Below are 14,359 nucleotides of genomic sequence, written 5' to 3'. Positions count from 1 at the left end.
GTTTCTGAGTCCGGCGCACAGATACGACAGCGCATATTTGCACTTACGCGGCGTATCTCGAGATACGTCGGCGCAAGTGCTTTGTGAATCCGGGCCATTGTGTATACATGTAAAACTTATGTAGGGAGATTTGGTTCATCTCTGTGTATCATCTGAGGCTGTTCACTTCACTGGGTGTATGGAGTGGTTTATATTCACTAAGAAACAGAAGATACAAAGTTATACATTGTTGCACAAGGAGATTTTATTTGTTTGTATTCACACGCTCTTTTATAACATTATTTGATGCATTTATAATAATTCATAAGAAGTGGAATAAAACCCCCGATTCACACTAAAACGCAGTGCTGGAAACCCTTGATTCGTGCACATTTCCCGCACTGCGTTCAATGAGCACTGCACTTGCGATCTGCAGCAGGTGTCAGTGCAATGTTAAAGACACCCCAAAGACAGGTTGCAAACTCAATGCGTTTTCCTGCACCATATCACAGGTTACACAATTACCATGCGATCCAGTTGCAGTGTGCATGCACTACTTTGGTGCAATGCAGTGCGATTTGAGCCCATTCAAAATGAATGAGCTCACATTTTATCACACTGAATTACATGTGAATTGCACAGGAATGCACCTTTCTCAAAAATTCAGATAAATACACTGCAATTGTGATCCGCATTTGTGGTATCGTTAAGAATATATCGACTCCCACAGGAAATCACACCGGCGGTGCATTTTGAGCACAACGTTTTGGTGTGACCTGGCCCTTATAGTAGAAGATGTGATGTGAGCTTCCATATAAAAAGGGAAGAAGAGCTGCGTGTCATCACTGCATTCAGTGGTTAAACAATAAGCAAAAGGCCATATACAATCTAACCGGAGGAGGAGGAGGAAGGGATGTTATGCTGAAGCTATAAAATAGCAGTTGGGATTATATAATATTTGATTTGTTAATTAGCCAAAAAGACGCAGCTGATGTTTACACGTCTGCTTTATATAAAGTGTCATGTAGCATATGCCAGGCTCAGACCAGGATGTACTTCTGAGAGGCAGGAGCTGGCTTCGCACACCTAATGCTGTATACGGGGACTCTGCAAGACTGCGTGCAGGTAAGTCCTATAGATCTGGATTGTTGTAGGTCCATGCGTCTGTTTCTGTCCCATCCATCTGCTTCTGTCCCATCGATAAAGGCTAAGAAAAATGGACAGCCGCACCCCAACAGACCTTTCGGTTGTCTTTATTGTAAAATCAGAACAGAAAATTCACTACAAAAATGCAACAAAAGTAGGGATAGCAGGCTGTCCATTTTTCTTAGTCTTTATCTATTGCCTCGTGCAGTGCCGGCACCCTTGATTTCCTGAGAAGCCACTGATTGCTCAGCTTACCCACCTGGAGCGGTGACTCCTTCCTTCTCTGCTTCTGTCCCATCCACCTGGTCTGTCCCATCCACCTGCTTCTGTCTGGGCTGGAAAAGTCCCCGAATCTGGGAAACCATTGTATGTAAGAGAATTACAGAGGGCACCAAACTTTTTGGATTCTTTTTTTATTATTTTCAGTGGAGCATTTGTTCTCTGGATCACTTACCGTATATACTCGAGTATAAGCCGAGGTACCTTATTTTACCACAAAAACTGGGAAAACTTATTGACTTGAGTATAAGCCTAGGGTGTCCATCTGCATGCCTCACTGTGCCTTACTTGCCTCACTGTGTCCATGTGCATGCCACACTGTGCCCATGGGCATGCCTCACTGTGTCCATGCCTCACTGGCCTCACTGTGCCCATGCCTCACTGTGCCCATGCCTCACTGTGCCCATGCCTCACTGTGCCCATGCCTCACTGTGTCCATGCCTCACTGTGTCCATGTCTCACTGTGCCCATGCCTCACTGTGTCCATGACTAGACTGACGTTTAACATGGGAGTCTATGGAAGGGGCGCCCAGCTTTGAATAATTGGTGCTCCCCAGCCGTAGGTCCCCTGGACCCCAAACGTGGCACACATGTAGCCCCACTCTTCCTCTACAAGTGTGCAAAGTTTGTTGTGTGGGGGACCTACGGCCAGGGAGCACCGATTTTTCGAAGCTGGGCACCCCTTCCATAGACTCCCATGTTAAACGTCAGTCTAGTCATGGACACAGTGAGGCATGGGCACAGTGAGGCATGGACACAGTGAGGCATGGACACAGTGAGGCATGGACACAGTGAGGCATGGACACAGTGAGGCCGGCTAGTACCGGGTCCCCAAAGTCCAGAAGATCAAGCCCAAAAAGGTGACTCGAGTATAAGCCGAGGGGGGCATTTTTAGCACAAAAAAATGTGCTGAAAAACTCGGCTTATACCCGAGTATATACGGTACATTTCTTGTTGGGTCTTACAATAAACTGACCAGTTGATGAATCTTGTACTGATTTGTCCCCTCCTGACTTGTAGGTGCTTGCCTTTCCTTTATAATATAGCAAATTATCCTAAATTGAGGGTAGATCAATAGCTCTTGCACATGGGCCCAAAATATTCCAAATTTTTAGAAGGAGTAATGCCCCATACATACGATTGGAAATTCCAAAAGCAAAAGTCCGATGTGAGCTTTTGAACGGAAATTCCGACCGTGTGTATGCTCCATCAGACTTTTGCTGTTGGAATTTCTGCCTACAAAAGATTGAGAGCAGGTTCTCAAATTTTCAGACGGAAAACATTCCTATCGGAAAATCCAATCGTCTGTAGGAATTCCGACGCACAGAATTCTGACGCATGCTCGGAAGCATTGAACTTAATTTTCTCGGCTCGTTGTAGTGTTGTACGTCACCGCGTTCTTGACAGACGAAAGTTCAGAGAACTTTTGTGTGACCGACCAAGCTTGAGCGGAATTCCGTCAGAAAAATCATCCAAGGTTTTTCTGATGGAAAATCCGATCGTATGTACGCGGCATTAGGCTTTTTTTTACTGATCTGAATGTTTGTAAAAAGCATGTGCATGTGCCGGTGGCAGTGCTCAGCTACCCATGCATTTTTTTTTTTACCAACAACTTGCAAACTGACCTAAAAAAAGGACAGCAAAAAATAGGAAGATTTGGCTCCCATAGGCTTCAGTGAGGTTCGGGCTTTATGTTTGGGTATAGCATGAATGTTAGTAAAAAGCATGTACATGTGCCTGTGGTAGTGCTCAGCTACCCATGCATTTTTTTTTTTTTACCAACCACTTGCAAACTGACCTAAAAAGGACAGCAAAAAATAGCAAGATTTGGCTCCCATAGACTTCAGTGAGGTTTGGGCTTTATGTTTGGGTATAGCATATGTTTCATGGATCGCCAAACCTCCTGCAGAGTGATATTACCTGATTTGCTTGGTGGATCATAGGCGTTTGATAGGAGGTGAGGACGTGGTGTGTTGCCTTGAATGCAGCTGCTGGGTGGTTGCAACAAGAAGCTATACACTTGAATGCTTTGCGTTCAGCGGCAGCACTGCCAGCGGTTGGGGGGGGGGGGGTCAAGCAAGAGACAGAAGGTGACACGTACCTTGGGAGTGAGCCTGCTGTGCAGAGGGAGACCTCTCGTACCGTCCTGGTTCCGGGATCACTGGGGTTGAGACAGTGACCGTAGGAGCACAGTGGGGTATGAGTGCCTGCAGAGTCTCTGAGATTGGAGATGAAGTCTAATGAGAAGGGCTGAAGCGCTGTAGGTGCAGGTCAGCTGGATGCAGATCAGCGGATGCAGATCACCGGATGCAGGTCAGCGGATGAAGGTCAGCGGATGCCGATTAACTGGTTAGCAGGATGCTGGTCAGCGGGATGCAGGTCAGCGGATGCAGGTCTGCGGACGCAGGTCACCGGATGCAGGTTAGCGGACGCAGGTCACCGGATGTAGTTGCGCCTGAGAGCAACATGCACATGCAGGTGCAGGCGACAGCAGGAGAGGAGTCAGACAGGCCAGGTCATACACGGAAGATCAGTACAGACAAAAGCAGCAGGCAAGGAATGGTCAGATTTCAGGCTGGATTCGGCAACAGAGGATCTTGCAGACAGGTAAACAGAGCAGGTCAGGACTGAAGATGGCAGCGGAGTCAGAAAGCCAGGTCAGAATGATTCAGGATCAGGTCTCTGGATAAGATGCAGATCAGACAGCAAGGACACAGTGCTGCTGAGGGGTTTAAATAAGGCAGCCTGTTGCCAATCATTGGAATCAGTCTGCACTGTTAACCCTTAGGTGGCAGATCCCTGACATTGCCCCCCCCCTTATGGGCAACCTCCGGGTGCCCAAAAGAGCTCTTTTTTGAGGGTGGCTTCGGAAGAAGGCCTGGATCAGCTCTTGGGCATGCACATTCTGCTTGGGTTCCCAGGAGTTCTCCTCTGGTCCATACCCCTTCCATTTGACCAAGTATTGTAGTTGGTTACCTCTTTTCCTGCAGTCTACGATAGCCTCCACCTCATATTCCTCGTCTCCATCAACCATCACAGGTTCAGGTGGCCCCGGTCCTCTGTCTGGGAAGGGATCAGGTACTGTGGGTTTCAGCAGGGACACGTGGAACACCGGTTGGATCTTAAGTGAATTAGGCAAGATAAGTTCATAAGACACTTCATTTAGTTTTTTCTTGACTGAAAAAGGCCCAATAAACTTTGGTGCCAATTTCTTCGAGGGACAAGCCATTCTAAGATTGGTAGTAGACAACCACACTTGGTCACCTGGTTGGAGACACAATTCGCCTCTTCTCTTTCGGTCATATATTCTCTTATTAGTTGCCTGTGCCTTGACCATAGTCTCTTGTAACAATTTGTTGTTGCGACCCAGGAAGTCAACAGTATTCTGTACTGCTGGAACCGGAGATTCAGGGATAATGTTAGGTAAGAAGACAGGATGGAACCCATAATTTGCAAAAAATGGAGACTGACCCGTAACCGAGTGACTGGCATTATTGAAGGCGAATTCTGCCAACGGTAATAGTGCTACCCAATCGTCCTGAACAAATGTGGTAAAGCATCGTATATATTGCTCAAGAGTCTGGTTCGTCCTCTCGGTTTGTCCATTTGTCTGAGGATGGTAGGCAGAGGACATAGATAGTTCAATTTTCAGGGCCTGGCATAGTGCCTTCCAAAAGCGAGAGGTGAACTGGACCCCTCTGTCAGACACAATGTTGGTTGGAATTCCGTGTAGCCTTACAATCTCCCGGATGAACACCTGGGCTGTTTCCATTGCAGAAGGCGTCTTTTTCAGGGGTATGAAGTGGGCCATCTTGGAGAGGCGGTCGACCACTACAAAGATGGCTGTATGTCCTTCGGATGGGGGTAACTCGACTATAAAGTCCATGGCTATCATACTCCAGGGACGGTCAGGGACTGGTAACGGTCTTAGAAGACCCCAGGACTTGGTCCTAGCAGATTTGCTTTGGGTACAAACAACACATGACTGCACATATTCTTTGCAATCCTTCTCAAGCCTGGGCCACCAAAACATGCGCTGAATCAGGTCAAGGGTCTTGTGGACCCCGAAATGGCCAGCCAAGGGATGATCGTGACACAGGCTCAGAACTTTGGTCTGGAAACTTGCCGGTACAAAGATTTTACTGTCTTTCCAAAGTAACCCATCCCTGGGTATCAAGGACACCCCTGGTGGACTGGGCATTCCTGCTGAAACTTGCTTTAAGCTGGACATCAGATCTGTCTGGACCAGCAAAAAGTTGCCTTCGGATAGAATAGTATCCGGAACTGAGGCATCCTTTGGATCATCGAACATGCGTGAGAGAGCGTCTGGCTTGGTGTTTCTTGATCCTGGCCGATAGGTGATGTGAAATGAAAATCTGGAAAAGAATAGCGCCCACCGTGCTTGACGCGGCTTCAGGCGCTTGGCAGTTCTCAAATACTCCAGATTCTTGTGATCCGTATAAATAAGTATGGGATGTGCTGCGCCCTCTAAGAGATACCGCCACTCTTCTAGTGCGGCCTTAATGGCCAAAAGTTCACGATCCCCCACATCGTAATTTCTTTCGGCTGGGGAGAGTTTACGGGAGAAAAAAGCTATGGGATGCATGAGATCTTTGAGGCCTTGACGCTGGGAGATAACTGCCCCTACCGCTGTTTCCGAAGCATCTACCTCGAGTAGGTAAGGTAGTGCGGGATCTGGGTGGCTCAGGATGGGAGCAGAGGTAAAAAGTCCCTTCAGTGTAGAAAAGGCAGCCTGGGCCTCGGAGTTCCAGTGGAAACGGATGTTCTGCTTTGTGAGCTGAGTAATGGGGGAAATGATTGCAGAGAATCCTTTTATAAATCTCCTGTAAAAATTGGCAAAGCCAACAAAACGCTGCACCCCTTTCTTGTCTGATGGTGCAGGCCAATCCAGAACAGCTGTTACCTTTTGTGGGTCCATCTTAAACCCCTCCGTGGAAATAACCAAGCCCAAGAACTGAATACTCTGCCGCTCGAATTCACACTTTTCTGGCTTGGCATATAACCCATGCTGACGGAGGCGGCAGAGTACCATCTTAACGTGTTTCCGGTGTTGATCCAAGGATGTGGAAAAAATCAGGATGTCATCAAGGTAAACGATTACAAAGATATCTAGCCAGTCTCTGAAGATATCGTTTACAAAGTGCTGAAAAGTGGCCGGGGCATTGCACAGGCCGAAGGGCATCACCAAATACTCAAAGTGGCCGAACCTGGTACGGAAGGCCGTTTTCCATTCGTCCCCTGCACGGATACGAACTAAATTATAAGCCCCTCGAAGATCAAGTTTAGTAAAAACAGCGGTAGTTCTCAGTCTCTGGAACAGCTCGGGCACCAGGGGTAAAGGATACCGGTTCTTAACTGTCACTTTATTTAGTTCCCGGTAATCCACACAAGGACGTAAGGAGTGGTCTTTTTTCTCCACAAAAAAGATTCCGGCCCCTGCTGGAGAGGTGGATGGTCGGATGAATCCCCTCTTAAGGTTCTCGTCTACATATTCCTTTAAAACCTCTAGTTCCCGTTCGGACAGGGGGAAGATCCGCCCAAAGGGGATCTCGGCTCCAGGCAATAGCTCAATTGGGCAATCGTATGAACGGTGGGGAGGAAGAGTGTCAGCCCCCCGTTTGCTGAACACATCTAAAAACTCGTGATATGGCTTGGGTACTTGTGAGAGTAACTCTGTATCAGATTCCAGGCATAGCAGCGGGCCCGACACCTTAGGAAGTGAGGGCAAGCAATGTTCTTGACAGTAAGAGGACTGGAACTTTATTTCCCCGGTGACCCAGTTAACTTGCGGATTGTGGGCCTGGAGCCATGGTAGGCCGAGGATGACCGGGAACAGGGGAGATGCAATTGCATCGAGTTTCAGAAGTTCCTTATGACCCGTGGCCGTAACTACGGGTAAAAATGGAGTCTCCTGGGTGACCAGGCCAGATTTAATACGGGAACCATCTGCCAGAAAGATGGAGAGTCCTTGTGCCCTGTGCTGGAGTGGAATGCACTGTTGGTTGGCAAAGTTCAAATCAATAAAGCAACTACATGCTCCAGAGTCTATAATTGCAGTAGCAGGCACATTCCTTCCTGGGAGCTGGAAAGAGATGCAAAGGGCCAGGTGAGTTGTATTGGCAGAGGGTGCTGGTTGGCTGGTAGGCGAGATGGACAAACATCTTTGGGTTTTTACTGGACATGAATGTACATAGTGGCCGGCCCTCCCACAGTACAGGCAGAGATTAAGCCGTTTCCGGCGTGAACGTTCCTCAGCAGATAACGAGGGTCTTATTAAACCGACTTGCACTGGTTCAGGAGAGATTGGCAAAGATCTAGCTGAGACAGGTCTGTTGGCAGCAGGATGTGTGGTCATGACCACAGGGGGTAACATCCAGGTGGGACGAGTCTGTTTTATTTTTTCTGCACTGCGTTCCCGAAGGCGCCGATCTATCTGGATAACCAATGCCATTAGGTTCTCCAAAGAGTCTGGTATGCCAACTCGGGCCAGTTCATCCTTTAATCTTTCAGACAGGCCTAAGCGGAACTGGTGCCGTAAGGCTGCATGATTCCATTGGGTATCTGCACTCCAGCGCCTAAAGTCCATTATATAGTCCTCGACCGCTCTGCGGCCTTCCTGGAGTGCATGAAGAGCAGTTTCGGCTGTGGAAATCCGTTGGGGATCCTCATAAAGGAGCGACATGGCCTTGAAAAAGGACGACAAGGAGTCCAGTGAAACATGACATTCTTCAAGCAAATTATGTGCCCAGGACTGAGGTTCTGTCATGGTCTTACCTCTCTCCTGTCTCCTTCGTTTGACATGTGCTGGCGGCCATCTTGGTTTCTAGGTCTCTTGTAGCCTCCCACCCTGCGGCTCCTCCTTCCCACTGGGAGGAGCTGGATGCCTGGCTCACATATTTAGGAGGTCTGTGGCTTCAGTTCCTTGCTTGGTCCTCCTGTGTTCACATGCTTCTAGACTGCTGCTGCTTCTGGTTCCGATCCTGGCTTCGTCTGACTTCCCTGCTGGTTCCTGATCCTGGCTTCGTCTGACTACCCTGCTGGTTCCTGATCCTGGCTTCGTCTGACTACCCTTCTGGTTCCTGATCTCTGGCTTCGCAAGACTCTGCTTCGGTTTTCACCATCCGTTTGGACTTTTGATTTACAGCTTGATTTTCAATAAAGCATTCTTATTTTCACTTATCTCTTGTTGTACGTCTGGTTCATGGTTCCGTGACATTAGGACCAAGCCATGAATTTTGACGGTACAGAGCCATCCTCGCTACCCACGCTGGTTGCCAGACTTGATCAGCTGGAGTCCCTGTTGGGTCAGTTCGCCATGGCGTTGCAAACCCTGCTTGAACGCACGGCTCATGTCGCTCCCGTTGCCGATGGGTCGGTTGTCGCTCCTGGGTCCGCTCCTACTGCCGCTCCGGTTGTTGCGCCAGAGTCTACCCCGACACCTGCTGTTGCGCCTGCGGTGTTTCGGGGTATGACCGGTTCTGCCCCCCTTCCACAGCGATTTGGGGGAGAGCCAACTCAGTGCCGAGGTTTCCTTAACCAAGTGGGCATTTATTTCGAGTTGCTGCCACATGCCTTTCCCACTGAGAGATCAAAGGTGGGCTTCTTGATCTCGCTGCTCTCGGACAAGGCCTTGGCCTGGGCCAGCCCTTTATGGGAGAACAACAGTCTGGTGGTTGCCGAGTTTTCCGGTTTTGTTGCTTCTCTTCGGAAGGTATTCGATGTGCCGGCTCGCGCCGCCTCTGCTGCGAAGCTCCTTATGTCCGTCAGACAGGGTTCACGATCCGTAGCCGAATACGCCATTGAGTTTCGTACCCTGGCAGCAGAGGTAGGTTGGAATAATGAGGCTCTGGTCGCTGCTTTCTCTCATGGTCTCTCGGATGTCTTGAAGGATGAGGTTGCAGCTAAGGACCTACCAGTGGAGCTCGAGGCTCTTATTTCTTTCCTGATTTTGATTGACACCAGACTCAGGGAGAGACCTTCCTTTAAGGAGCGCCTGCGGAGGCCTCCTAACAGTTTGGCGCCTACGTTTGCTGTCCCACCCGTGCCTCCCTCTCCTCCCACGCCTCCTGGCGTTGACTTGTCTGGGGGTGAACCCATGCAGCTGGGGTTTGCTCGCCTGTCCGAGGGGGAGAGGGTACTCCGGAGACGCGAGGGCCGATGCATGTACTGTGGTCTCGGTGGGCATTTTCGGTTGGCATGTCCGAACCGTCCGGGAAACGCTCGCACCTGAGATCCTGTCGGGGGCAGATCTTGGGTGGAGTCTCCTCGTCCCCGGTTTCCCGTGTTGATAAACCACTGATCACTGTTGTCCTCTCCTGGGTCGGGGGCTCGGTGACGACCCAGGCGTTGGTGGACTCTGGTGCTGGTGGTTTTTTCATTGATAGTGAGTTCGCTGCCGCCAATTCCATTCCTCTGCAGGCTCGAGGTTCCCCGCTGGCTCTAGAGGCGATAGACGGCAGACCCCTCCAGCCGTCACACGTGACTCATGAGACCCTTCCAGTGGGGATAGCCATTGGTGTCGCTCACAGAGAGTCGGTCTGCTTCCAAGTTATTTCGTCTCCACACTACTCGGTGGTCTTGGGGTACCCCTGGCTCCAGAAGCATAATCCGACTTTCGACTGGAGATCGGCCGAGATCCTCTCATGGTCACCACAGTGTGGGGCTAAGTGCATCCATGGGCCTGTCAAGTTGCTGTGTACTTCCTCGGACTCTCTGTTGCCTCCTGAGTACGAGGAGTACCGGGATGTATTCGATAAGGTACGCGCAGTTGCCCTACCTCCGCACCGCCCATATGATTGTGCCATAGAGTTACAACCTGGTGCCGTTCCCCCTCGCGGCAGGGTCTATCCACTATCGGTTGCGGAGAATGAGGCCATGGAGGAGTACGTGATGGAGGCGCTGTCCCGTGGTCACATTCGCAAATCCTCGTCCCCGGCAGGGGCTGGATTTTTCTTTGTGAAAAAGAAGGGCGGTGAGTTGAGGCCTTGCATCGATTACAGGGGTCTCAATCGCATCACGATCAAGAACGCTTACCCGATACCCTTGATTTCCGAGCTGTTCGATCGCCTGAAAGGGGCCACGGTCTTTACCAAACTCGACCTGAGGGCGGCATATAACCTGGTAAGGATCAAGGCGGGCGATGAGTGGAAGACCGCGTTTAACACCAGGACCGGCCATTATGAATCCTTGGTTATGCCCTTTGGGTTGTGCAATGCGCCCGCAGTCTTTCAGGAATTCATCAACGATGTTTTCCGTGACCTGTTGCAGCAGTGTGTGGTGGTCTATTTGGATGACATCTTGGTATATTCTGAGTCCTTGGAGGCCCACATTCTGGATGTCAAACGAGTGTTGCAACGGTTACGAGAAAACAGGCTGTTCGGTAAGCTTGAGAAATGCGAATTTCACCGATCCCAGGTAACCTTCCTAGGTTACATCATTTCCGCTGAGGGGTTCTCCATGGATCCTGAGAAGGTTTCGGCTGTCTTACAGTGGCCCCAGCCCAGTGGTCTTCGTTCCCTGCAGCGCTTTTTGGGCTTCGCCAATTATTATCGGAAGTTCATCAGGGACTTTTCCATGCTGGCCAAGCCTCTCACAGATCTGACCAGGAAGGGCAGTAATTCCCAGGTCTGGCCGCTCGAGGCCATCCGAGCTTTTGAGGCCCTAAAGTCCGCCTTTGTGTCGGCTCCGATTCTGTCGCATCCCAACCCTGGGTTGCCCTTTGTCCTCGAGGTGGACGCGTCTGAGACGGGAGTAGGCGCTCTTCTGTCTCAGCGTAGAACACCAGAGGGTCCTCTGCTTCCTTGTGGGTTTTACTCCCGGAAACTGTCTCCCGCGGAATGCAACTATCAGATTGGTGACAGGGAGTTATTGGCCATCGTGCAGGCCCTTAAAGAATGGAGGCACTTGCTCGAGGGCTCGGTGGTTCCGGTTCTCATCCTGACGGACCACAAGAATCTGACCTACCTTTCTGAGGCCAAGAGATTGACACCACGTCAGGCCAGATGGGCTCTGTTCTTGTCACGTTTTAATTACGTTGTCTCCTACCTACCCGGTTCCAAGAACATCAGAGCGGATGCCTTATCACGGCAGTACTCCGAGCTGTCCAGGGAGGAATCGATTCCGACTTCGGTCATACCTCCGAATCGGATCCTGGCCGCCATTCGCACCAGCCTGACCTCTCCCCTGGGTGAGCAGATTTTGGCGGCTCAATCTGGTGCTCCCTCTGGGAGACCCAACGGCAGATGTTTTGTGCCTGAGGAGTTGCGCACTCGGTTGTTGCGAACCTACCATAACTCCAAGACCGCGGGGCATCCTGGAAAGAATCAGCTGTCCTGGGCTGTTTCACGTCTGTTCTGGTGGCCTTCCCTACGTTCCGACATCGCCGCATATGTAGCGGCATGCTCCGTCTGTGCCCAGAGTAAGTCCCCTCGGCACCTTCCGTTGGGCCTTCTGCAACCCATAGCCACCGGGGAGCGCCCATGGTCACACCTGGGGATGGATTTCATCGTGGACCTCCCTGCATCCCGAGGCCATACGGTCATTCTCATGATTGTGGATCGGTTTTCCAAAATGTGCCACTGTGTTCCTCTCAAGAAGTTACCCTCTGCACAAGAGTTGGCCACAATTTTTGCCCGGGAGGTCTTCCGGTTGCACGGTTTGCCCAAGGAGATTGTGTCGGATCGGGGGAGTCAGTTTGTGTCCAGGTTCTGGCGCGCCTTTTGCTCCCAGTTGGGGATTCATCTCTCCTTCTCCTCGGCCTACCACCCTCAGTCCAATGGGGCCGCAGAACGATCCAATCAGGCCTTGGAGCAATTCCTTCGTTGCTACGTCTCCGATCACCAAGACAACTGGGTTGACCTCCTGCCTTGGGCTGAGTTTGCCAGGAACACGGCGGTGAACTCTTCCTCTGGGACGTCTCCCTTCATGGCCAATTATGGGTTCCAACCTGCCGTGTTACCGGAGGCATTCTCTCCCCAGGATATTCCGGCTGTGGAGGATCACCTTTCCGTCCTACGTGCTTCTTGGGTACAGATCCAGAAGTCCCTTGAGGTCTCTGCGCAACGCCAGAAACTCCAGGCTGATCGCAGACGAGCGCCTGCTCCTTCCTACCAGGTCGGAGACCGTGTATGGTTGTCCACCCGCAACCTCAACCTTCGAGTGCCCACTCCCAAGCTGGCTCCTCGCTTTGTTGGTCCCTTCCGAGTGCTTCGCAGGGTAAACCCGGTAGCCTATGCCCTTGCGCTTCCACCTGGCATGCGGATCTCCAACGTGTTTCATGTCTCCCTGTTGAAGCCACTGGTGTGCAATCGCTTCACTTCCTCGGTTCCTCGGCCTCGTCCGGTCCAAGTGGGCAATCAGGAGGAGTATGAGGTGAGCAATATCCTGGACTCACGCCTGGTCCGCGGTCGGGTGCAGTTTTTGGTCCACTGGCGTGGTTATGGTCCAGAGGAGCGTTCCTGGGTTCCCTCCGCAGATGTCCATGCTCCTGCCTTGCTCCGAGCCTTCCACGCACGCTTCCCTCAGAAACCGTTTTTTGCACCGCGGAGGAGGGGCCCTTGAGGGGGAGGTACTGTCATGGTCTTACCTCTCTCCTGTCTCCTTCGTTTGACATGTGCTGGCGGCCATCTTGGTTTCTAGGTCTCTTGTAGCCTCCCACCCTGCGGCTCCTCCTTCCCACTGGGAGGAGCTGGATGCCTGGCTCACATATTTAGGAGGTCTGTGGCTTCAGTTCCTTGCTTGGTCCTCCTGTGTTCACATGCTTCTAGACTGCTGCTGCTTCTGGTTCCGATCCTGGCTTCGTCTGACTTCCCTGCTGGTTCCTGATCCTGGCTTCGTCTGACTACCCTGCTGGTTCCTGATCCTGGCTTCGTCTGACTACCCTTCTGGTTCCTGATCTCTGGCTTCGCAAGACTCTGCTTCGGTTTTCACCATCCGTTTGGACTTTTGATTTACAGCTTGATTTTCAATAAAGCATTCTTATTTTCACTTATCTCTTGTTGTACGTCTGGTTCATGGTTCCGTGACAGGTTCCCCCAGCAGTAATGAAATGACAAACCCCACTTTAGTAGTTTCCTGGGAGAACGTTAGGGGTTGCAGGGAGAAGTACAACTCGCATGCATTGCGAAACGCCCAAAACTTACTTCGGTCCCCGGAGAACCTCTCTGGGATGGGGACCCTTGGCTCTGGAGGCAGCATTGTTATAGAGGGTGCAGAAGTGGCTTCTGTAGGTATCCTGTTGGTAGGTGGATCCGTGGTGGTAGCCTGGTGTTGCATTTGTCCCTCTAAGCGTGCATGGCAATCCTGGAGACACTTCACCTCTAGAGAGAGATCAGAGAGGAGTTGGCAGATCTCGGTGCAAGAGGTCCCTCTTGCAGGCTCAGGCATGGCTGTCTGATACTGACACGTACCTTGGGAGTGAGCCTGACGTGCAGAGGGAGACCTCTCGTACTGTCCTGGTTCCGGGATCACTGGGGTTGAGACAGTGACCGTAGGAGCACAGTGGGGTATGAGTGCCTGCAGAGTCTCTGAGATTGGAGATGAAGTCTAATGAGAAGGGCTGAAGCGCTGTAGGTGCAGGTCAGCTGGATGCAGATCAGCGGATGCAGATCAGCGGATGCAGATCACCGGATGCAGGTCAGCGGATGCAGGTCAGCGGATGCCGATTAACTGGTTAGCAGGATGCTGGTCAGCGGGATGCAGGTCAGCGGATGCAGGTCTGCGGACGCAGGTCACCGGATGCAGGTTAGCGGACGCAGGTCACCGGATGTAGTTGCGCCTGAGAGCAACATGCACATGCGGGTGCAGGCGACAGCAGGAGAGGAGTCAGACAGGCCAGGTCATACACGGAAGATCAGTACAGACAAAAGCAGCAGGCAAGGAATGGTCAGATTTCAGGCTGGATTCTGCAACAGAGGATCTTGCAGACAGGTAAACA

General features: G+C 51.2%; 1 protein-coding gene across 2 annotated transcripts in view; it reads left to right on the top strand.

The window, feature by feature from the left end:
• Positions 1 to 14,359, top strand: part of MYO5C (myosin VC) — a 212,488-nt gene that overhangs the window by 23,738 nt on the left and 174,391 nt on the right. The window contains exon 1 of one of the 2 annotated variants that reach the window (XM_040342692.1): positions 727 to 1,104. The exons of the other annotated variant lie outside the window; for it this stretch is intronic. Within the exon in view, the coding sequence (XP_040198626.1) occupies positions 1,069 to 1,104 (36 nt within the window). The 5' untranslated portion in view covers positions 727 to 1,068. Of the gene's footprint in view, positions 1 to 726; positions 1,105 to 14,359 lie in introns of those variants that run through there. 2 annotated transcript variants of the gene reach the window in all.

Source organism: Rana temporaria, chromosome 3 (assembly GCF_905171775.1).
Source record: "Rana temporaria chromosome 3, aRanTem1.1, whole genome shotgun sequence".
NCBI classification, from domain to species: domain Eukaryota; kingdom Metazoa; phylum Chordata; class Amphibia; order Anura; family Ranidae; genus Rana; species Rana temporaria.
The sequence above is the reverse complement of the archived record's forward strand: the minus strand, read 5'-3'. Positions and strand labels throughout refer to the sequence as shown.